The sequence below is a fragment of the Ambystoma mexicanum genome, chromosome 9 (assembly GCF_040938575.1).
Source record: "Ambystoma mexicanum isolate Mex_15411 chromosome 9, UKY_AmexF1_1, whole genome shotgun sequence".
Taxonomy (NCBI): Eukaryota; Metazoa; Chordata; class Amphibia; order Caudata; family Ambystomatidae; genus Ambystoma; species Ambystoma mexicanum.
In genome coordinates, this window is record NC_090931.1 from 1,087,393,812 (window position 1) to 1,087,418,913 (window position 25,102).

The following is a 25,102-nucleotide window of genomic DNA, read 5'->3' on the forward strand; positions in this document are numbered from 1 at the left end:
TGCGGCCAAATGCTTTGATGGCAAACCTAGTTCTGTGGAGTGCTGGTTACATACAGCTTGCAACTGGTGCTCAACCCATGAGCTGAACCCATACTCTGACATCCTATTTTACCATGTTGCTTTATACCCACTACCCTGAAAGTGAGATGGCCACAAACTACAATATTCTGCCTAGTTTGCCCAGTTCTCTGCCTGATAAGGCATCCACTCTGCTTAGTCTTTTATATAATGAACTATAAATCATAGGGCATCTGGCGAGGTCCCGATTTACCCAGGTGGGTATACGTATTTTAAACAAATAATCAGGATGAGGAGATCCAAAACAGAGATACAAAAGTGCTGTGTGTGTGTGTTTATTATGTACTCACACAGGAAGTAGTTAGTGGTTCAACAATTTACTTTACATTTCTTCCGATAAGCACGAAAGATGGTTGAAATCAACAAACGGACAAAGTTAGTTATACAGTAGTAGCACAAATAGGTGTCGGCCTCTGGAGTGTAGAGGTCAAGACTACATTGGGATACATGTTTCCTTACAGATCGAGGGGGTATAAGAACCCACTGGTACAGGAAAAACACGAGCCTGAGACTGGGGGTGGTCTGAGGCGTGGTAAACAAAAAGTGCACACAACAATCTTTGAATATGACAAATACAGGGTAGTGATACAGTTGTGTCACGTAGTTCGACACGGGGTGTGACACAGGGTGTGTTTCGGCCAAAGAAAGTGGCTTGGTTGGAGCCTGTCTTTGTGCTGGCCTTCGTCAGGAAAGGGCACCGGTAGCGGTGCTGTCCGTGATGTCTACTGCTGGAGTAGCAGAGGGGTGCTGTCGGGAAATCCAAAATAAATGCAGGATAACCGGTGCCATGCTGGCACTGGGTGGGTCGGCTGTAGTTTCCTAGAGGCCGGCGTGGTTCAGAGTCTCACGGTACCGGAGTGGGCCGGTATTAGACCCAGGTCGCGGTCGCAGCCAGGTTGGAAGAGGCTTGATCTGAGACTCTTGGACAATAAATGGTTAAATATTGAGGACAGATAAGAAGAGGACCAAGCCAGCGTGCTAAGAAGACAGACAATACAGTGCGGATCCTAAAATGTAGTGCCAGTTGTAGTGTGGTGTTTGTTGGTGTTTGTTTGTTATGTGCTGTAAAAATCAATAAGGAGTTTTAAAAAAAAAGTTTTAATTATACAAAAAATAGGTGTGCCAGCAAAGAACTCTGCTGCTCAGGAACGTTCTGAGCAAAAAAGGTGCAAGCAAGAGCTTAAAAAGGGGCACAGCGTCATCGGTATACAGTAAAAACCTGCGCAACTGGTTGGTGCAACCCTATGCATGATCAGCCTACACCATAGGGGATGCCAGGCCACTGGCCCCAGCCCCGTCCGTCCATCCATCCATCTTCCAGGATTCAGGGAACCAAGGTCGAAAAGTCAATTAAATGTGCTATTCTAACAGTGCTACTCTTTACTTCACAGTGGAACCTGGCATGATCATGGACTGGTACAGGGGGAGGCTCAAGGTCACTGTGACCTGCACACATTTCACTCATTCCAGTTGCATCGTCTGGCATACAAGGCTTCCACCCTCGCTTGCTTAACTATGATCTATTCCTCCCCACACCTCGCATTACAAATCATACCATGGTAAAGTACATATATGATGACCATTCTTTAGATCTTTCATGGTTGTCTGGTTTATGGTCGGTGGCCTGGGGTCAGCTGATATCTTGGAATTCAGGGGTCTTGGGACTCGAACAGTTGTAGGGGCTCTAACTTGTAATTGGCTGGGTGGGAGTCAGAGGATTGCTCTGGCCTGGTTGTGATAACACGCACAGCGAGGCGCCTAGCACCGTCTCATGGCCTTGCAGGATACATTCTTTCTCAGGATAAAACGTATTGGCAACAGTTGCAGAACAAAGGAGGGTTTCTGTGGAAATTAACAGTGTGGGTCTCTCTCTCGTCAGCACTTGGGCCTATTCAGGTTTCTTCATCAGGTTTGCAGCCTGTGTCAAACGCGCTGCCATGCGGGGCCAATATTTCTGCTATAGCTACAAAATGGCACCTGTTTATATGCACGCACTAAGTCTAAACATCTACAGTTTGCGTAATAGCACACCCGCTGCCCCCTGGCACATCACAGGTTTCTTCATGGGATTCCCCTCACCCTAAAGCACCTAGAGGGGTGGGATAGGTTAATTTCCTTCCCAACATAACTAGGGCACATTTTAACTGCCTTCCCCATTAGAGCCATCACAGTGATCTGGGAGTGTGACAGCAATAATCAGTCTTGCTTACTATGTAGCTCTGACCCGGGCGATCTGGCTAATTTCCTGTTGTTCTGCCCATCCCTCTCTGAGATAAGAGCAAAGACTTTATGGCCGTTACTTCATGAACTTTGGTTCACGCAGTATAAATCTGCTTTTCTCTATTTGCAGTAGGTTGATTCTCCCAGAGTGGGCTGAGCACTTTCATCATTCCTGAGATAAGCGTTGTATAAAAGGGTATTTCTACTGAAACTCTAGCTGTTTGTGCCTTGCCATTAATCAATAAATCTCTATTTTTTTTTACTGAGTCCCTTTTAATCTATCTTTGTTTCAATGTTTTAACTGGATTCACTTTGTCCTGAAATGTGTTTTATGCTTTGTATGTGTATTTATTTTTATGAAAATGTGTGTTTCTGTTTTTATAGAAATCATTGTAATTTCTGATAATTTTTTTATTGATGATGAATAATACGTATTTCCATCCCACCCACATAAAGGGTCCTTTTCAGGTGCAAAACACTATACCAACCTCCTGCCAGAGGTATTCTGTCTGTGGTTAAATCAAACCTTCCCTTGGTTTACCATTTTCTCCAATGGCTAGGTTCTAGCTTCAACAGTGGATTGCCAGAACTTGGGCAGCTCTGTTTCTGGTACTGGATTTCCCCATATATCCAGAGATTTTATGTCGGCAGTCCTGCTTCTTACCTGTTGTCGCCCCCGTGAAGCTTCCCAGTCTTCTCTTTTAGTAAAGAGTGTTTTGGGTGGGGTATTCTAAACTGCCCAATATTGGTTCCCATAGTATGTATCTTCATATTGGTAAAAGGTCACATTATGAAATATTCAATTGCAATAGACTTTGGTCCCTGATTGGTCTGTTCATGAGAATGGGACCTGTGAGTCACCAGTCCTTCTGAGGTTACAAGAGCCGCCTGGCGTGTTGGCGCCATGTTGGATTTGTAGCGGCACAGGGTTCTGGGGTATTCTGGGGTATTCCGCTGTGACTACTACATTTGTTTGGCTCACCTTAGCTTCTATATGTGCACCTGCCAGCAAACATTCTGTGTGTTTACTTCACCTCTGCTTTCACATCTACAGGTGTCTTCAGATCCCCAGGATACATGTTTTCCACAAATGTAGGCCTATCAAACGTACTAAAAGGCTATCTTTGAGCGGCCTATGCTTTAACCCCGTTGGGTTGCAGAATGGTTGTACTTGCAGAATGGTTGTACCCCCTGAACTGTTCATAGGCCTTGACCATTCCCTTGCAGACTGAGTCTCATCTTGAGTTGGGCGGTATCCCGGGGCTAATTGTGCCGTGGATACCGCCCAATGCAATTAGTGTTACCGCTCGGTCCGGCACAATTTGCGCCAGAACCCAAGTTGCATGGGGGAGGTAAATCCCCCTTCCCATTGGGTCCACTGAACCCAATGGGGGTTTCTTGGCGCTATTACCTAATTGCCCAAAAACAGGAAGAAAATTGTGATTTTTTGCCTCCAGCAAAAAGCTGGAGGTAAACCTCCCATTTCCTGCCCAATTCATGATTAGGCAGAATGGTAAATGTAGCGGTAATAGGGTTACAGCTGCCTTTCACCAGTCCGCCCAACTTGTGATGAGGCACTACATCTGAAAGATGTCTTCACAGGCTTGTAGTCTGTACCTTTGCCTGCAGAGAGTGACACATTTGGCTGAGCCAACTATATACTGCATCTTGAGATGGTGCCGAGTCATGGGAATCCTTTTCCATCCACATTCTGCAGGGCACATTGGGTGGTGGCCAGACTGTCCCAGTCTCTAACAGATTGATGCCTTCACACTGCAGGGTGGAGAGTTCACCACAACTCCCACTTCTTTCTGAAAACAAATCATTTTATATCTGCAGTTTGCATTTGCATTTCTTTCATCATTTTTAGAGACCCATGAATGTAAACCATAAACTCAATATGCCAACATCTTTAAAGGATCCTCCTAATCAGGCCACTAAATGGTCCAGAGGAATCAGAAACGTAATGCAGAAGCAGCATTTGACCTCATTATTCCCACACAACCTGCAGTTCATATATTAAAGAACATGTTCTGAAAGTTATTTACACTGGAACCTCATACCCAATTCTTATTTGTCTCCATTTATAAGCCCTTCATTTAGAGCACCCCTGCATTGGGGCTCGGATGGATGCTGGTAAAGTGCTGCACAGTTCAGGTCGCCGCCATTAAATTAACTATGCAATTTGTGTGAATTTTTTTGCATGGAGCAGCTAATCCAAGCACAGAATACAGACTCTGTCTGGATTGCTGTGCTGTCTTTACACCCAAGCACAATAGCAATCAACATATCTACAAGACGATTGCTTAAACAGCAAGCATAAGTGGCCCTCGTTGTGTTCTTTATGATTCACTTATAATGAGTCCCAGTACAATCCAATTGTAACCCCGGCTTTAAGTAAACTTAAAAGGCCTGTGAGTAAGAGGGCTATCAATGATAAAGCTACACATCTGTTGTCTGCAATGAATGTGTGGTGCTGTTAAACACATAGATCAGAGAAAAACATGAGACTTACCCTCAACATCATTACTAAGGTAGTTCCGTATTTCATTCAAAATAAAGTTGATATCCTCCTCCGTTGGAATAGGGTGATGAGTAATTTCAGTTGGGGTGTCCGTTGTTCCAGCGATAGTCATCCTTTCCCAAGGCAGGAAGAAGATAACCCGTCCATCACTAGTGGCTGGGTCAAGTAGTCCCATGTTATCAGGGCTGTAAAGGAAACACATCCATTCATGTATTTAGTTAACATTTACTATTAAAAAGCATATTGGTTTTGACACAGACAGTAACAGTGCAGCAAGTGGTTGCCGTCTGAAAGGAAACAGATGTATCTGTATGTCCACATTTCTATGATTAAAAGTAAGATATTGCTCAAAGTTGATCATTTGAGAACGTACACCAGAACATTCATTAATTCTGCCATCAGTATCATGGTGGATTTGAAAAAAAGGAAGGAGGAAGCCTTCTACTTGCAATGTGGTATTAGAATGGGCCTTTTCTACTAAAGAGGAACAAAACTGAGGTTCCCAGTTAGGGAACTCACACCCCTGAACACTATCACACGCCCTCAATAAAGAGCCAACATTTAAACACATTGGTGTAATCTTTTGATAGATTTCGCGATCATTTGATGACAAAAACTTTCCATATGTAATTAATATCACAAATATGTCTTGAGACAGATAGCTTAACATAAACTACATATTTTATTCTTCTGGCCCAATGCGTTTCGAGAATTAGATTCTATTCATCAGGGGTTCATATATCAAATCATCACTATAAAATAATGAAAATAGTAAAGTTTTAGCCATAACGTTTCAACATCCCCTAGTCAACAAAACGTTCAGAGGTTACAAATGATATGTTTACAAACACTATGAAAGATTTCTCCATAAACTGAAAATAATACCAAGTGTATACTTGTTTTCAAATAATCAATATTAGATTATAAACAGCTACCTTGTTAATAACAGTTTTACTTCTTTGTGTTTAATGCGCTCCATCAATACAAAGTACATCTATATCAGTATAATCTTAAATGAAGTTTAGTTAATCCTAATAACACAAATCTCACCTTATCACGAATTTGAGAAGAAAAATTGTAGATCCCTTGCGGTATCCAGGAAAGGTAGTTTCTCGTTTGATACGAAAATGGCCGTCTATTTGAATAACGCCTAGTCGCGTATACGTGATGTCATCACGTTCTACGCAGATTACCAATAGTGTGTATGATGTACTAAATGTAAACAATTTGCTATTGTGTTTATACATCAAATGTATTGGTTGATGTTAGATTAGGTAATGAGTATCAGGTGATAGCATCATGACATGTCTCTCTATCATTAACCATCTCGCTTTTTAAATATCGAACCTAAGATTCGATATGAGGCCTGGAGTAAACCATCCCCTGGTGATTGGTAACAGGTCTTAACCTGTGGGGTAATGTGGAAGTGTCAACCTTTTCACATACTTCTGAATGGATGTTCCCGATGGAATAAAAAAACTGTTAAAGCTGATTAGAGCAGAGAGACCTAAAAAATCAACACAAAAAACATTAGGCAAACCTAAATGCGCCACATTCACTTGTCTGAATTGTTGGCGTAAAGCAAAAGAACGATGGATGGAAAATAATCCAATTTGAGAACAACCAATACATCCGCATCCCTGGGGCGGTGCTTTTTTAGCAAAAAGATTGCCTCAAAGGGAACTGTACTGGATAAATCGCTTAGACTCGATGACCCCATTATGGACGAATGAAGAATATTATCTGTCCTTTCCAATAAATCCCTATGGTTGGGAGTTGGGATGGACAAAAACTGACACTTGAACAATCTAACCAACAAACTCTTACGATTTGGTATGACATGACTAATATAAGTCAAACCGACAAAAGCAATGAATGTTAAGATCAACTATACATTTGAAACATGATCTGAGCTAGACCCTGAACTCATGTGAGACAGACATATCTCTAAGGCATCAATATTAAGGAGGTACATCTGTAAACGAAATCAATGGGATCTAAGAAATTCAAAAGTGTGTGCACTCGTGAGAGGCAAGAGGATGGGTATACCAGTAGTAAATTATGTGATTAAAAACAAGGGCATTGATCAGTTAGGAGCTTCCACCCAATAGACTGACCAAAATTGACTACTTCAATTTACTGCTGTAAATGCTTGCACTAGAACTGTACCTTGGTTGACATTTCTTGATCGCTGATAGAATTGATCTAAGAAATCTAATAGAATGTGCACTTGTGAAAGACAGGTGGAGGGAAACATCAGTAGAAAATTAGGTGGTTTAAAACTGTTTTTTAATCTATCGGGAACATCCATTCAGAAGTACATTAATGATTGTTTACTTCCGTGAAAACTGTGAAAAGGTTGACACTTCCACATTACCTCACAGGTTATAAGACCTGTTACCCATCACAAGAGGATGGTTCACTCCAGGCCTCATATCGAGTCTCAGGTTCGATATTTAAAAAGTGCAATGATTAATGATAGAGAGACATGTCATGATTCTCTCACCTGATAATCATTACCGAATCTAACATCAACCAATATGTTTGGTGTATAAACACAATAGCAAATTGTTTACATTTAGTACATCATATGCGCTATTGGTCATCTGCATTGAACGTGAAGACATCACGTATACGCGACTAGACGTTATTCAAATATGCTGCCATTTTGGGACCAAACAAGAAACTACCTTTCCTGGATACTGCGAGGGATCTACAATGTTTCTTCTCAAATTCGTGGGTAAGGATCACAATACAGGGTAACTTGAATTGGTATTCAGAGATTTATTCCAACATTTGGGGCATTTTGTTAATCGGAATTCCACCTTTTTTTTTTTACTTTTAGATTCCCGAGACACATGCCCATAGAATACCTCAATTGAAGGAAACCTCTAGGAGAGGATGCTGTTCCCAAGTTAGATGGGTGAATATATCAGGGAACTCGTACGTGTTCACACAGACGCTTGACGAGATTAAGTGAATCCGTTTTTTATTATTTTTTATGTTCATTTAGAAAAGTACATAAAATGGCTTTGAAATTAGAGGAAGACTATCCAACCAGAAATCAAAAAGGATTTGGGCATCTCGTGATAAAGTGAGATTTGTATAATTAGGATTAACTAAACTTCATTTAAGATTATACTGATATAGATGTACTTTGTGTTGAAGGAGCGCATTAAACACACATAAGCAAAACGGTTATTAACAAGCCAGCTGTTTATAATCTAATATTGATTATTTGATTGGTATTTTCATTTTATGGAGAAATCTTTTATAGTGTGTGTGAACATATCATGTGTAACCTCTGAACCTTTTGTTGACTAGTAGATGTTGAAAGGTTATGTCTAAAACTTTACTATTTTCATTATTTTATAGTGATGATTTGAAATATGAACCCCTGATGAAGAGAATGTAATTCTCGAAACGGGTTGGGCCTGGAGAAAAAAATATTTAATTTGTGTTAAGCTATCTGTCTCAAGACATATTTGTGATATTAACTACACATGGAAAGTTTGTCATCAAATGATCCCGAAATGTATCAAAAAATTACATCAATGTGTTTAAATGTTTGGCTCTTTATTGAGGGCCTGTGATAGTGTGCGGGGGATGGGAGTTCCGTAACTGGGAACCTCAATTTTGTTCCTATTCCAGTAATTCAATCCATGTGTCAGGGTTGAGCGATTCTCCTCCGCACCTTAAGATTAGGAAGTTGCTTCTATAAATCTATTATATACTCACATTAGATATTTAAAAATAAGGAGTGCAGTGTGTATAACCTTGCATACTTTTCTACTAAAGAGCCACACACATGCACAGCACTATAGAGTAACTATCACTGGATGTTAACTTCTAGATAAGAGCCATATAGCAATGCACTATGGGGATGCAAATTAACTGACAAGCTTGCTTTGTGCTTCAAATAAGGAAATTGCCATTGTCTTATAGAGCAGTGGTATTTTATACATAGCTTTTTCAACCCAAGGCTGACCGCTCTCAAAGATGCAACAACCAAGCATATAGACATTTCACACTCATGAAAAAACATACCCCAGAACTTAATTTTCAAAGATATCAACAGCAGTCCCCAAAGGGAGTGAAACACATGTACTGTTGATTGTTGGATCCTAGAGAAAGGTCTGCCTTGGACTGATAAAGCAATGTATAAAATATTACTGCCCTATAAGATAACGACAATTTCCTTATAAAAACAATAAGGAAGCTTTCCCGCTAATTTGCCCCCAATGGTGCATTGCTGTGATCTAGCGCTGAACTTCAAGATGGTGGTTTGCATGGGTGGCTTTTCAACAGCAAAAAAGGCCTAATTTACTACAACATTGCAAGTAGGAGGATTTCTCCTTACTTTTTTTCAAACCCACCATAATACTGATATTGTCCAAATATGGTTGTAAAAGAAAAAACATGCTATTTTAAAATCCGCCAATTAAGAGTTGGGATTACCTCGGCATACGACTTGAAGTACATGGAAAGTACTGCATATGGTATTGCAGGGGTCATTTACACCATGCAGCTCTTACTATGTACCTCAAGACTTAAATATACCATGGAATCCAAACTCAATTCACTGGTATTTTAGAAATAGGTTTTTAAAACACCACAGAACAAATTTTCGGCTCCACACAACAGGAATCAGCAGCGTAAAAGACTTGCGTGAGGCTCTCATGTTGCCGATTCCCACCACGGCTCATTATCTTCCGTGTGTATGGCACAGAGGAGGGGGAAGAACGCAACTTGCATTTGCCCCGCCCCCTTTCCTCTGCATTTTCTTGCTGGTGCAAATGCTGGGGATCCTTTGTGGTCCATGTGCTTTATGTGCCAGCAAAAAGCATGCAGACCTCACAGGGATTTGTTGAAAATGCTGCCTGCCATGCGTACAAAGCAGGCTGCATTTACGTCATTCGTGTACTTCATTTACAGATTAATGAGCAAAGGTGCAGGGCAAAAGGCAGCGTACACGCTTTTATGCTTCCTTTTACCCCGCACCTTTGCACTTTGTCAATCAAATGACCAAAATTTGGTTGAAGGAAGCAGTTTACATTGCAGTGCTAACATAAGCCCCGTCAACCTGGTGCCTTCCTGGTTGCCGCTCTTTTTCCCTACTTAAGGAGCCCTCCAGCCTCTTTTCCTTTGAAGATGGGGAGCAGGTGCAAGTGGATCTAGGTCACCTGACCTAATCAACACCCACCTTCGTAGCCCTGCCTCTTCCTGCCTCTTAGATCAAGGGCATCTCTCGCCTGGAAATCCGAAGTGAAGGGCAGTCAAAGAAAAGGGCAATTTCTGTTTGGACCTGTTCAGAGCAGGAGGATCCTTGCTTTGTTCCTCCCCTCCCTTTCTGCACCTCTCTCCCTCAACTTTATTTTCTCCGGCTCTACCAGAAATGTCATCAGGCCTAGTATGATAGTCGCCTGTCTGTTTCTGTTTCCGTCCCACTCTCCCCCTGCCTTCCTTATCTGTCTTAGCTCTTGCACTATCTGAAATGTCGTCAGGCCGAGTACGATAGTTAATTTAACATCCTTACTGTTCATGGCCTGTAACAATGTAATTGTATTTTCCCTTGTCCCCTCACCCCCTTGCCTTGAAGCGCTTTGAAACACATTGTGTATAGGCGCTATATAAATAAACTATCATATCATAACGTCTCCCCGCAGCCCAATTACGAGCTCATTTAAAATGAGCTTCCACCAGTTTTTTACTGTTGCCACCATAGCCACAATTCGGTCATATCTATAATCCATTCAAAGGAGGTGCAGCATGGTAGCATCTATAAGCCGCTTAAATATGAAGCTTTATGGGGCCACCTTTCTTTGACACCCAGTAATGACTTTTGTCTCTTAAATGGTGGCTTGGCTGTGCTAGAAACAGAGAATTGTCTCTGCATCCCTCATATTAATGGATGCAGGAGGAGACCTATACACTAAGCTACATGGTGATACCAACACATATCTAGTTCTAATAGCACTTGAAACATAGTAATTCGAGTACTTTGTGCAACAGCCTGCCTTCATCTAGCATCACAGATATAAATAAAAAGCATTGGCAAAAACAATACGTCTGCCTTTACAAAAAATTGTATCCTATATGTTTAAAAAGCCAGACCCAACGGCTGTAGCAATGCTTTCTATAGGGGCAGAGACGCATATAGTTTCCTCTTCTTGTTAAGTTATCTCACTTGTGTCCCCTATTCAAATTGCATTTTTTAGTCTTGTTGAGCTTAAGCAAAAATCATACCAGGTTTTGTGAGAGGTCACTGTATGGCACGTGCATCCTTAACACCCCTCGTTGACCCATCTCCTGGCGGAGATTCATGAGATTTTCAAAGCAGATAGTCATTACTGTAGAAGATATTTTGATCTGTAGAGGCCATTAACTCACCTACAGACAATGGAAACTTCAAAAGCGTACCTTAAAAATTATTTGCATTTTGACATGTTCTTTGGACCTACAGAGCATGGATGTTGTCATGGAAAAATAACTACATAACATTTCCGGGGGATTTGGTGAATGGTTTTATTAGCAATAGCAAAGCCACAGGATAACAACAAACCAACAGTAGTATAAGACTCGGCACAAGCAACCCCCGCTCTCCTCAATGTGCTGGTTTCTGGAAGATACACATACATTTCAATGGAGAGGGAGGTGTGGACATGAGACAGAAACAATGATGCAGGTGGAAGGACAGAGTCTAAGCACACAAGTCTCAGACAGTGGCTGCATTCTTACACTCATGACAATACAATCAGGCTGGAAGACATATAATGATACAGTAATTGATGCAAGGGAAGCTACTTCTACAGGTCTCACACATTTAGGGAAGGCAATCTCACTTAATATATGATAATGTCACTGTGCTAAATGGAAAGGACCAGCCTAAAACACTGTTACTAATGCCAAAAGGGAAACACCTCAGAGGAGAGGCGAGAGTTGTGGAGGTGAGCCCTGCTACACACTAGACGATGAGGCTGCTGAGGTTAACACATGTGCAATAGAATTTAGGCTCACCTCACAATGGAAATTAGGCACTTTTTAAACATGGCCATTTGCATCAGCAGTACAATATTAAAACGCAACCAGGGTCAGTTTAATAAAATGTTCAAACATTTCCCCCACAATTCACTCCTATGAGTCCTTTACTCCAGTCTCATCTATTAGATCTTTGGGGGAGCAGACATCGCATTCAGACATGTCAGAACATTGAACTTCTTCACTTGTATGGCAGTAAAACACGGTTGTTGTCTGGGGGACCTCGGTAGTAGAAGCATTTACAGCTCATTATTAGGCATGTCAGACATAGGATCCGAACCAAGATTATGAGCAGAATCTGCCCAATGGATGCACCCAGGGGTACCAAGATATTTAGGATCCAGAACCAAACATCCAGATAGCCTCAGGACTAGTGTGGAGGAGGCTGACAGTGTGGCAGATGTGGATGGTAAGTTTGGTGATGTTGCTGGCATATCTGGGTACAAAAGTGCAGCATTCGCTCTTCACGATTGCACACATGCCCCCTTGTGAGGCTAGGAGGGTGTCCAGCACTATGCGATTCTGGAGAATCTTAGTGTGACTGGATATCTGTTCTTGGGACAATAGGTGAGTGAGGATGCAGTGGCATTCGCAATATTTCTGATCAATAGGTACAATCATGTTAGGCAGCCTTGATTTCCAGGGCTGGTATGAGGTACCCCATTGTAGAGAAGCCCCTGAATGTTCACACCGGAATAAATATAACCTACTAGGGAAAAAAAGGCCCAGAACTCCTCTTGCAAGGAGAAGTTGGTTTTCCATAAAAAAGACAAATACGTGCCAGAAAAGAACTCTGCTGCCACGGAGCACTCTGACGAAAAAAGCATTAGCAACAAGTTATAAAGGCACAGAGTGTCATAAGTGACATACATTACATAGGTTACAGATCCGGGTGGCTGGTTGGTGCGACCCTTTACATATACTGCCTGCTCCATAAGGGATGCCAGGCCATTGGTCCCAGCTTCTCCTATCCGTCTTCTTCCACGTGGGGTTCTTCTTTGCACGTCATCAGGTGCAAAGCTCCTAATTGGCCATTACTACCACAAATCATTGCATTCCCTGTCTGTAGCCTACTGTGCACCTGGTACTGCGGACATGGGCGCAGAGGATACTTTCGAGGTCTAACTTGCAAACCCCAGCTCGATCCCAGACACGTCTTTGCCTTCCCAAATCTTCCCACCTTGGTTTTAGGTTTGTTACTTGTCCCCCCTGGAACGTTGCAGCACAAGTCACAGGGGTCGAGGACATTGTGAACCCACCTTTCTGCTGTGATCATCATGATAGATTGGCGATTTAACAGTTTTATGGTTGGTGGTCTGTGGCTGGCTGGCACCATGGAATTCTGGTGTCCTGGGAAGGGGGCAACTGGGCACTATAACTTAGGGCTTGGACTGATGAATGTCGGAAGCGCGTGCCCTCCTTCTCGTGGGATAACGTTTCACAGGGAGCCCTCAGACCCCTCATGGCCTTGCAGGGCTCATTCCTTCCGGGATACAAATTCTAATAGTATGATACAATGTAAGGTTATTGAATTTCCGTAGGCTTGGTCTTTCTCGCTGCTGTCTATGCTGCAACACCCTTATCTCTAAGCTCTGGGCCTGGGCCTACTGCCGGGGCTACAGCACGGTGCTAGGTCTCTATTTCAAAATGGCTACTGTTTTTTAACATGGCATTTCACTCCCAGCGCAATCTATAACCAAACATATAACAACCTACCCTTAATGCAGCTTCTATCAACATCACCCCCCGCTATAACCTCCCCAAGCACCTACAACACACTCTTAGGCCTTCACCTCATTCGGAACCTCTTGGGGGCCTGGACAATTGTCCCGCTTCCCAACATTCCCCCCTTTCATTAATCCTACATTAAGAAACTCCCAAGTAAGCCTTTCTCTATCCTCCATCTCCATGTTCTCCCTTCCATCCTCTCAGCCTCCTGATATGGCCATATTCCCTTTCTGGTTACCCATGCTTTGCACACACAGATCGTAAACTTTCCCCTGCTTGCGCATACTGCTCTGGGGCACATGTGAGGTGTACACCCCCACCCCTGTCTCCTGAAAGGTCAACCTTGTGTTAATCATAGTTCTCAGGGTCTGGTGGGGGGGGAGATCGTTCCTGGAGGGTGAAGGTGCTGCTCTATCCTAACCATGCGGGGTATGCTTGGGTCATCTGTTTGTAACTGGCTGTCTTTTGTACCGAAAGGTGTGCCATGTACCCCAATTGAAACCATCTGTTATCATTTACGCTCTGTGAACTGTATTAAGGATCAGTCTCGTAGTAACACCGGTAGATATAGACCTCGACAAAGGTCAGCAATGAATCAACCAGTAATATAACAATAACCTACCTTGTCTTCAGAAACCCAATTTAGAAAGGAGGAATCTACCCGACACCCCTTCACCCCGCCTGATAAAGTGTGGAGAGAAGGTGCCAGGGAAACCCTTGTGGGGGAAAAACCCCTGTGAAGCTGATGTGCGGTGTGTAGAGAGTCTGCTGCCACTGCCAGAGAGCGTGTTATTAGAAGATGCTGGAGATGGCTAGTCTTGTTTTCTGGACTTCTGGGACTGGCTGCCGAGATAAAGGGAAGAGGTTAACGAGGGATTCAGGTAAGAGAGTTTTTTAAGGATGAGATGGATGTGGTGAGTAATAGTACCTGATTTTCTAACATGCAGGTCGTAAACGGAATGACGAATGCAAAAGCCGCGGGTACTTCAAAGTCTGTGAGGAGTGGGCAGAGCTTTTCTGAATGTAACAGAGTTTGTGCTGCATATGAAAGAAAACTATCAGGAGATAGACAGCGAAACAGAATGGACAAAGCTTGGAATCCGAACCTACCGACTGACAAACGTTACTGAGGATTTGCTTGGTTCGTACCAGATTGCACTGAACTGCGAAGTAGGCTGGGAATGGTAGTCCAAGGTGGGCGGAGAGCGCGTTTCTGTCAATGTGAGCACAGGAGGGAGGTATAATGTGTCAGTCCTGACAATCTAATGGGAAATATGATGGGAGATCTAGAACTTACGTTAATGAGAGAGATAAACAAGTTACTTCTTACCTGGTAACGTTCTTTCGATGGGATGTTCCTCCGACGTATTCCTTATCTTTGATAATTCGTCTCCAGCTTGCTGGCCTCGGAAATCTTTTCTCTCTAGAGGGCGCTGCGCGTCGACGTCCGCCGAGTTGGTGTCCCTCGACAGCCACCGTATCGGCACCGACGTCACCATGCCCATAAATAGCCACGCACGGCGTCCGTTGCTCAGTTCCGTTTTGTAGCATAAGATAAGTCATGCCTGAATTCGTTATTGACCTTGAATGAGCGTAAGCTGCAACCACAAGCTAAGTATTACTGCGGGGATGGATGGGAGGGGCGATAAGTAATACGTCAGAGGAACATCCCATCGAAAGAACGTTACCAGGTAAGAAGTAACTTGTTCTTCGAAGGGATTGTGTCCTCCGACGTATTCCTTATCTTTGATAGACTCCCATAGCAGTGGCATGTAATTGGAGGTGGGAGTAATAATGTCATGTATCCCTTTTAGGAATGAACTGAATGTAATACGGCTTTGCCAAATCTGGTCTCTTGACTAGCGGAGGAATCCAGGTTGTAAAACCTTGTGAATGTATGTGCGGACGACCATGTGGCAGCCGCACATATGTCTCGGACCGGTACCCCTCTTAGGAGGGCCGAAGAGGCTGCGATACCCCTGGTTGAATGAGCCGTAAGATTCTGGGGTGGCTCTTTCCCTGCCAGTTTGTAACATTCCAGAATGGCCAAAATAATCCACCTGGAAATGGCCTGTTTTGTTATGGGTAGTCCCAACTTGTGACCTGAGTAGCCTACAAACAGTTGGTCTGCTTGCCTAATCCTAGCCAGTCTGCTGATGTAAAATCTTAGAGCTTGCCTTGGGTCCAGCCTATGTAGCCTTTCTTCCTCTTTCCCCGGATGGGGAGGAGGGTAGAACGAAGGTAAGGTAATTTTGTGAGTGATGTGAAATTCAGAAACCACCTTTGGGAGGAAATTAGGCTTCACCTGTAGGACATCTTTGTCCTTGTGGAAAATTGTATGGGGGGGTTTACAAGATAGAGTTTGTAATTCGCTCACCCTACTAGCAGATGTTAGTGCTACTAATAGGACAGTTTTAAGAGTGAGAAATCTCAGCGAACAAGAGTGGAGTGGTTCTAAGGGAGTACCCATTAGGAGATTTAAGACTAAATTTAAGTCCCATAAGGGAACTTGGAATGGTCTTGGAGGATAAACCTTAGATAATCCCTTGAGAAATTGTATTACTAAGGGTAGTTTGAAATACGATGGTACCTCCGCAGTGCGCTTGAAGATTGATAGCGCTGCGAGATAGCCTTTTACAGTGCCAACTTGAAGGCCTGAGTTTGCCAAGTAGAGTAGAAACGATAACACCATTGGTGTACCACATAAAAAGGGGTTGATATTGTCCTCTCTACACCAGCTGCAAAATTTGTTCCAACGGCAGCGGTATAAAGACTTTGTTGCTGGCCTTCTGGCCGAAAGCAACACCTCCATGACGTCATCAGGGAGGTCCCAATCCTTGTACCTCAACCTTTCTAAAGCCAAGCGTGAAGGTTGAGGGTTCTTATGTCTGGATGGAGAATCTGACCTCCCTTCTGCGAGAGAAGATTCTCTTTGAGTGAAAGACGGATTGGAGGGCAGATGGACATATCCAGAAGGTCCGGGTACCACGTTCTCCTGGCCCAGTCCTGGGCCATTAGGATCATGGTTTTCCGGAATCTTCTCAACCTCCTGATCATTTGAGGAATAACAGCGACTGGTGGAAACGCGTAAAGGAGTGGAAACTCCCAGTCCACTACGAACGCGTCCCCTAAAGCTCCTCTCGGGGGAAATTCCCTTGAACAGAACAGATCGCACTTCCTGTTGGTGCTGGTGGCGAACAGATCCACCTGAGGGGTTCCCCAAAGGGCAAAGATCTCTTGAAGGACTTCCTGAGCTAGCTCCCACTCGTGGGAGACTGTGCTCTGCCTGCTCAGAGCGTCTGCTGTCAAGTTCTTCTCTCCGGCTAGGTGGACTGCCGATAGAGAGATTCCTTCCTGAATTGCCCAAAACCAGAGCTGCATTGCCTCTCTGCACAGTGGCAGTGACCCTACGCGTCCTCTTTTGTTGAGGTAGTGCATGGCCACCGTGTTGTCCGTCATTATCAGGACATTTCTCCCCTGTACTGATGGCAGGAAAGCTTTCAGCGCTAGTCTGATCGCTCTCAGCTCTAATAGGTTGATGTGTAGTCTGTACTCCGATGGAGACCAACGACCGCTGATGGTCAAGTCGTTGGCATGGGCTCCCCACCCCGTGAGTGAGGCGTCTGTGACTACTGTTATCTCCGGCCATGGTTGCCAAAACAGTTCTCCTTTCAAGATGTTCTCTGGATAGGCCCACCATTGAAGGTCGTGGGCTACCTTGTCCGGAATCCGGAGGAGATCTGTCATTCTTCCTGAGTATTGTGACCACTGGGTTCTTAGTGCCCACTGGAGAGATCTCATTCTCAGGCGAGCCTCTGGCACAAGAAAGATGCAGGATGCCATGAGGCCTAGCAATCTCAAAAAGTCGAAGGCTGGGAGATGTTGGGCATTTTGAAACTTGTTGACCATCTGCAGAATATCTTGAGCCCTCACCTCTGGTGGCGAGGCTTTTCCCAGGGAAGTGTCCAGGACCGCTCCGATGAACTGGAGTCTCTGTGATGGTATCATCTGTGACTTCTTTAAGTTGAGGGAGAAGCCCAGTTTGTGAAGGAAGTGGCAGACATAATCTAGCTGGATCTGAGCTTGTTCCGAAGATACAGCTCTGATCAGCCAATCGTCCAGGTAGGGGTAGACGTGGATCCCTTCCCTCCTTAGACTTGCAGCCACTACCGACATTAGTTTTGTGAAGACCCTCGGGGCGGAGGTCAACCCAAATGGCAGAACTCGAAATTGATAATGAGAGCCGCCAACTGCGAACCTCAGGTATTTCCTGTGTTTGAGATGGATTGGCACATGAAAATAAGCATCCTGGAGGTCCAGAGATACCAGCCAGTCCTGGATCTGGAGGGCCTGAAGGATCTGAGAGAGAGTTAACATCTTGAACTTGTCCTTCCTGAGGAACTTGTTCAATTCTCGTAAGTCCAAGATGGGTCTCAGTCCTCCGTCCTTCTTCGGTATGAGAAAGTAGGGGGAGTACCAGCCCTTGTTCCTCTCCGCTACAGGTACCGGTTCTATGGCACCTTTCTCTAGCAGGTCTACAATTTCCTGCAAGAGGAGCAGATCTGGAACTTTTAGAGAGCTGTGCCCCGGTGGATGACTCTGAGGGATGCGTAGAAAGGGTAGGCAGTAATCTTGGGCAACTGTCTCCAATGGCCAAGCATCTGACGTAATAGCCTACCATTCCGTCAGATGGTGAGTTAACTTCTTTACCCTACAGGGTAAAGAGGCACCTGCTGCTGCTGCGGCCTTAGTACTTTTGACCCGTCCACCTCGGGTGGATCTCCTTTGGCCTCTTTGAGCCGGCTGTCCTCGGCCTTTCCCGAATGCGGAATAATAGCGAAAGAACTTTCCTCTCCCAGAGGTTCCTGAGGGGCGAAAAGGAGTTTGGCGGATTGCAGCTCCTAAAGATTTTGCTACTGCTTTAGATGTTTGCAACTTTTCCAGACTGTCATCAGCCTTTTTACCGAATAAAGAAGAGCCGTCAAAGGGCATATTCAAAAGTCTGGCCTGTACATCTGGAGCAAAGCCAGACTTTCGTAACCACGCATGCCTGCGGATTGTAGTACTTGCCGCCATGGCCCTGCTGATACTGTCAGCGGATTTGATGCCAGTTTGAAGAGATTCGCACATGGCATCTTTGCCATCTTTAATGATGTTAAGGAAGGCTTCCCTTTCATCTCCATCCGGTATGCAGTCAGCCGATGATGAAGCATACTCCCACAGTGTGTGACTGAACCTGGCGAGCGTACAAGTGGCGTTGATGGACTTCAACGCCATACTACAAGCAGAAAAGACTTTTTGCCATAGAATCATACCTTTTGTCATCTCTACCCTGTGGGACAGTAGGATAAGTGGATCTGCTGCTTGATGAAGTTGCCGCTTGAACCACCAGGCTCTCTGGAGTCGGGTGTTTTGATAAATATTCAGGGTCAGCCGCAGCTACCCTATACTTTGCTGACAATTTTTTATTGACTGCAGGGATAACCTCAGGAGTTTCCCAATTTGATGAAATCTTCCATTGTAAAGCTGTATGGAAAGGGACCACAGGATACTCCTGTGGACCTTTATCCAGTATGTCTGTAAGGTCATCCTGTTGAAAAACAGGTGAAGGCGCAGACCAACCCATGAATTCAATAATTCTTACCATCAGGGTTCTATAGGGGGTTTCGGCATGTTCCCCTGGGTCTGGTTTGACAAATTCCACTTCTGGGGAAGTGTCCAACCCACTTGCCTCATGTAATGATTCCTGTAGGTCTTTCAACCTTCTTTCGTCAGAGGTAAAATCCTCTGAAACAGGTGGTGTGGTCCTCTGCAGCCTGAAGGGTCTTTCTTGATCAGAATCCTCCCCTTCTTCATAGATTGAAGATAATCTGGGTACTCTGACCTCGGAAATGGTGTAAAACCCATTTCTAAAGCCGAAGGAGCCAAAATTGTCATTATTGGTCGAGAAAAAGTCGATGTTGTCGATGCCGATGTAAAAGGCTTTGAAGGTGCCGAAAAAAGGCGTCGAGAAAACTGGAAGAGGCCTCGAGGAACTCGAGCGAATCGGGATCCTGCTCGAGGATGTCGACGACGTTCTCAGCGTCGTGCTGGAGGCTCTGGGTATAACCGTTGGCTGTGAAGTAGCCGTGGTTTTTTCTTTTATCGGCATCGATGTTGGCGTTGACGATGGCGTCGATTCGATCAACTGATGCGTTGAAGAACCCTTCGATAACGGTGTCGATGGCGCCGATCCATGTGTCGCAGGGACTTTCGACGACGGCGTCGAAGATGATGCCTTCCTACCCGATGACCCGTGGCGCTCTCGGGTGGACTCTTTCGCCGGGTGCAACGACTCGCAGCGTTTTGATTTTTTGGGCTTTTCACCCAGGTTATCTGTCTTCGAGGGGGTCGAGGCCGCTTTCTCGAAGACGCTTAGCATTTTTTTCCTGAATTCCTCCCACTCAGCCTGAGAGCTGTGTTTTGTGGGACAGGAGACCCTTTCTGGGGAAACAGAAGATGACTTTTTTGAGTGTCTAGATCTCGACGAGTGGTGGGAGCTACTTCGAGATGTAGAATGGGAATGTTTTCGATGGCGAGGAGACGAATGCCTCGACTCGGCCGAAGAAACTTTCAAGGAGGTTTTGACTGACTCTCTCGAGCTTCCCCTTGCGCTCCTTCAAGGCTTTCGCCATCATGGACATGCAGTCCTCACACTCCTGAACAATGGTGCTCGGCTCCCAAGCACCACAAACAGATCCTGTGAGGATCCGTTAGTGACATTTTCTTTCCGCAGTCTCGACATTTTTTGAAGCCGGACCGCAGAGTCGTCGGTTCGGATGAGGAAGCCATCCAGTACGAGTTGGTTTTATTGAGGAAATATAAGAGGTTTATCTGACTGAACTGAGCAACGATGTTCCGAGGCCCCACAAAGAAAGAAAAACGGAACTGAGCAACGGACGCCGCGCATGGCTATTTATGGGCATGGTGACGTTGGCGCCGATACGGTGGCTGTCGAGGGACACCAACTCGGCGGACGTCGACGCGCAGCGCCCTCTACAGAGAAAAAATTTCCGAGGCCAGCAAGCTGGAGACGAATTATCAAAGATAAGAAATACGTCGGAGACACAATCCCTTCGAAGTGCGGGCTTTGTGCTGACTATGAACCGATCGATCCCAAAGTATCGGTTCAGAGGATGAGGAACCGCTGTTGATAAGGGACAGAACAGAGGTTAGATCAGGGGGAAGTAGAAAGGTAAAGAGGAGTATTAGCATAATCAAAGTTGAGGAAACTCACGAAGTGTAGCCGGTGAAAATCATAGCAACGCACTGCCGTGCCTGTTGAGAGTCTGGAAATACTATTTCCTGTTTACGAGGAGGAGCTGAGCTCCTTCTCGTCCGCCGAAGAGATGAACCAGCCATCAATGTCCACGGCGCCATCTTGGTAGGGTGCAATCTGATGGAGTGCATACCACGCCAACGGCGCCAGATTGACCAGCTCTGTCTAGTACCCATGACACCATCATCATTGCACTGCTAGGCATTGTTTTGGAACAGCATCGAAGACCTATCTGGCAGGTGGAGAAGATCACCAGCACGAACATGATCACTGGTACCAGTACTTTCACCTTTCATGATGGAGCCCAGGAAAAAAGATCATCGAACCAGTCACCCTTTTGCATGCCAGCCTGTGTTTGCATGTGGGTGCTGAGGTGGTGAAGGGCCACTATTATTTGTGTAAGAGACCCGTTGATGACATCATTTGGAGGTACGTACATGCAACATGAATCCCCAATTTATTTGCAGACCCCCTCCTTCCATTGCGTAAATCTAGCACGTAGTGATTCTGCAGTGTGATCAACCAGATTGCTTGCATTTCAGGGCCACGGGACTAATGAAACTACATGCCTTGGCAAGGGAGGTGGGCATTTGTGGATGTTTTGGAAGCTGAAGAACCCAGAAGGGAATATTTACACCTTTCATTCAGAGGCATATTGTTGATCGTCAAGAATGGAATTATTTCTCCCTAATACCGATTGGGGATGGTTTTCCGTCTCAGGTTATTTGAGATAATTCCCACGGATGGTCAGCCTAGCATTGCAGGGTGCAAGTCCAGAAAGAATGCAGAGATTGCACGGCAACTTCCTGGCAGACTCTGATTTAGTAAAAGGTATATGGAAAGCCGCATATCGCTCTCCTGCAGACAATGTAGTGTCTGTGAAAGATGGAGTCATGCTTTGGGAAGCATATAATCGGCCCTTAGAAGTAGGACATATCCTGGGCTACTAGAAAGAAATGGAAGACATTGAAAGAGGTTAGCAGTATTGTGGAAAAGATCCTATGTCTCCAAAAGGAGTTTCGGGGTGCAGAAACAGATCAGTACTTAATATGTACACAGGAGAAATTCAAAGGCTAGCCCCCTTGATGAAGGCTGACCCTGGTGTTGCCAATTAAGAGAAAATAGTATGAACAGGGGACTAATGGCAAGTTTTTAGAATGGATGGCAAAGAGGGACAAGGAAGAAAGATGGGCGCAGAGGTGGACTGGCCTACAGGGAACTCTGGAGATTTCCTGGCGGGCCTCTACACCCTGAGCCTTCTTTTTCTGAGATCACTCAGAATTGTATGTATTTCTGCATGTAGCACACTCAATTAAGATGCTGTTTTAGCCTGCAAGGTATAACATTGGGCCACTTTGAAAAAGAAATCCAGGGCCTCTTTTGGTTCACAATCCAATCCTGCATGGGGGACAGGGATATAGGATAATCAATGTTATTTGCGAAGAATGGAAGGGAAATTCATGGCAGTTTTTGCATCATGTATGCTCGCAAAAGGTCTGGCAATGAATCAATGTTTGAGGCCTTTTTTCTGGATTTGCTGATTCCCTGCCTGTAAAGAATCACCAAAAGGATAGAGAGACAGATCTCTTCAAATCCAAACATTGTATATAACAGTTGAAGAGAGGGACTCCAACCTCCCGGGGTCAATTGGGCTACTCCGGTGTAATGAAACTTGCAGTGATAGGTTTTTAGCAAACATCTGCTGAACATGTTTTTAGATAGTAAAGTGAGCAGTGCACTCATATTAAACCTAAAGTCAGCCACAATTGTCGTAACATGTAAAAAGGGAAATGTGCCAGACTGCTGTAAATCCTGCTGCCCCACCTCTCTTTTAAAACTAGAACCTAAGGTACTGGCTAAGCTGCTAGGGAATCACCTTCTAGGGTGTATTTGGAGTCTAGTGCATATGGGTGAATCCGACTTTATGTTGGACAGATCCACCCAGATAAACTGAAGAATACTATTTGTTAACTTGGCATAGGTAGACATGCTCACTGCCCATCCGCCAGCTATTGTTTTGCTGCATTCCCATAAAGATGTTGACTCTGAAAAATGGTCCTTACTTTGGTTTTTGTTACAAATGATGGCCTTCAGCCTAATTTTCAGGAGCTAGTTGCAACATCTATATATGGACCCGGCCATGGTCAAGGTTGAAAGGCACCTCTTTAGAGAGATTACTCTGGGTAGAGGATCTAGGAAGGGGTGTTTCCTCTCCCCTCAGCATTAACCGTTGGAGGCAAAACCCCTCGTCAAGTTGATTCAACAAGATTATATTATAATTGGCTTTGCTGGTCCAAAGGAGTGAAGGATTTGGTGTCAGTATATACAGACAATATGTTGATATATATTCAAGATCACGCTGTTTCAGGTAAGAGGGTGATGAATATCATCCAGGGGTTTGGGAGATAATAGTAGACTGCACGCTAACTGGGAGGAAATCATTTTATTATTTTGTAAAGGGAGAGCTGGATTTACATCAGAATTCAAACTTGCTGCCATTAAGCACCTGGAAATCCAGAGAGCCATCACATGGGTGGTATTTATATGACTGAATTGGGAACCCCTGCATGAAATATTTTCAGATTATGTTAAGTACTGGTCCCGCCTGCCTGTGAACCTGTTTGTCAGGGCAACATTACTCTAGATTCTGGCATTTCCTGTTTTTTATTCTGCAATCAACCCCCTTTGTGATTCTAGGATCAAAGTTTGTCAAGCTTTAGGAGGAAGTTAGGGAACCTTTTATGGGATATCATTCTCCCTGGGATGTTGCTGGGGACGCTGATGAGATCAACCTGGGAAGGAATATTGGGCCTCCAAGATCTGCTCAAATACTTTTTGGCATTTCATAGGGTGACATTCAATGTTGGGTTAATGATTACAGACATGGTCCTGCAATTAGGCTGGACAGAGACCTGGTGAGATCTGATACACAGACGCAAGTACTCCATAGTAAGACAAGTTTATGAACACTTCCCCCAACATTGAAACTGATAAGAGTGTGTTGTGAGAAAACAGAAGGTGTCTCACCCGCTAGTCCCCGGGGGCTTCTCTCTCAGGTGGGCCAGGGCACGGCCATCGCCTTTGGATGCAGACCCTGGGGGTGGAGCAATGTTCAAGGATCACCTGGCTAAGGGGTCTTCGGGAAGTGGGAGTGGGACACCTGATGGCAAGATGCGGTATCCCCCTCCCTGCAACACCTTTACCCCACCCCACCCAGTAGGATATACAGGAAGTCGACCCCCCCCCTTTCCCTTCACAAACACTTTCACATGGACAGTCCGCTCTGGGAGAAAACAGACTTACACCCGAGCAGTGTACCCAACATGTCCCACTACTATGATCAGGCAAGGTCAGGCAATTACTGTTAACCATTCACACCTGACTTCCATTAAGCTTCCCCACACGGATAAAAGGCAGAGCACGAGAGCACAATCTGAGCGAAGCAAAGCACACGAAGGAACAGCGTTTGTGAGACGGCAGCTGAATGAGGGAAGAAAGATGGCAAACCAAGAAGGGTGCGCAAGGAGGGAGATACCCTTGACCTTTCCAGCAGAAAACAGTGGTTTTCCAGAATCCCTCAGATTAAAAAGTGTAAGGCTAGGAAACCAGACTGAAGAATCCTGCATTGTGTGTCAGAGATACCCGGGGCCCTCCTGCATCGCTGACCGAGTCGGGGAGGAGCAACAGCTGCTGTGGTACTGTCCTTTGCTCCATGATCAAAGCAGCCCCAGAGAGATCAACACAGACGGTATGTTGTGAAGACCAATGGTCTCTGTTGAAGTCAAGGTTGCAAGGGGCAACATTGTATAAAGAGTACAAGAACGAAGACTGGTAATGCGTGTGATGAACGCCGCGAGGAAAGCCTAATTGCTTATAGCAGTTTGAACTGAACAAGGAAAGATACAATAGTAGTAACAGAGTGGTCTGGCACTGCGAGCGTGCTCGATCAAAGGTCTCTGTGAGGTATTCAGCCAAGATGTGACAAGACACGAAAGTGAAAGATAAGAATAAGAAATGGAGTTAATTATAATGGTCCTGCGATGATTTAAGCAAAACCCATCGCACAAACGAAAGTCTTTGGTTTTTGGTACAAAGAGGAAAGCTTGGAAAGTGAGCGTAAGTGGTCCGAGCCAAAACAAGGCAGACCAATTGTGAACATTGTTCTAAAAGGGGTCCGAGTCCGAACGAGGGAGAAC

At 44.7% G+C, this 25,102-nt stretch overlaps 1 protein-coding gene across 11 annotated transcripts in view; it reads right to left on the reverse strand.

Annotated features, from left to right (window-relative positions):
• GPD2 (glycerol-3-phosphate dehydrogenase 2) overlaps nucleotides 1-25,102 on the reverse strand; it is a 2,458,594-nt gene that overhangs the window by 712,845 nt on the left and 1,720,647 nt on the right. For all 11 annotated transcript variants that reach the window (XM_069616409.1, XM_069616412.1, XM_069616410.1 and 8 more), the window contains one exon: nucleotides 4,814-5,007. In XM_069616409.1, the coding sequence (XP_069472510.1) occupies nucleotides 4,814-5,007 (194 nt within the window). The remainder of the gene's footprint in view (nucleotides 1-4,813; nucleotides 5,008-25,102) is intronic.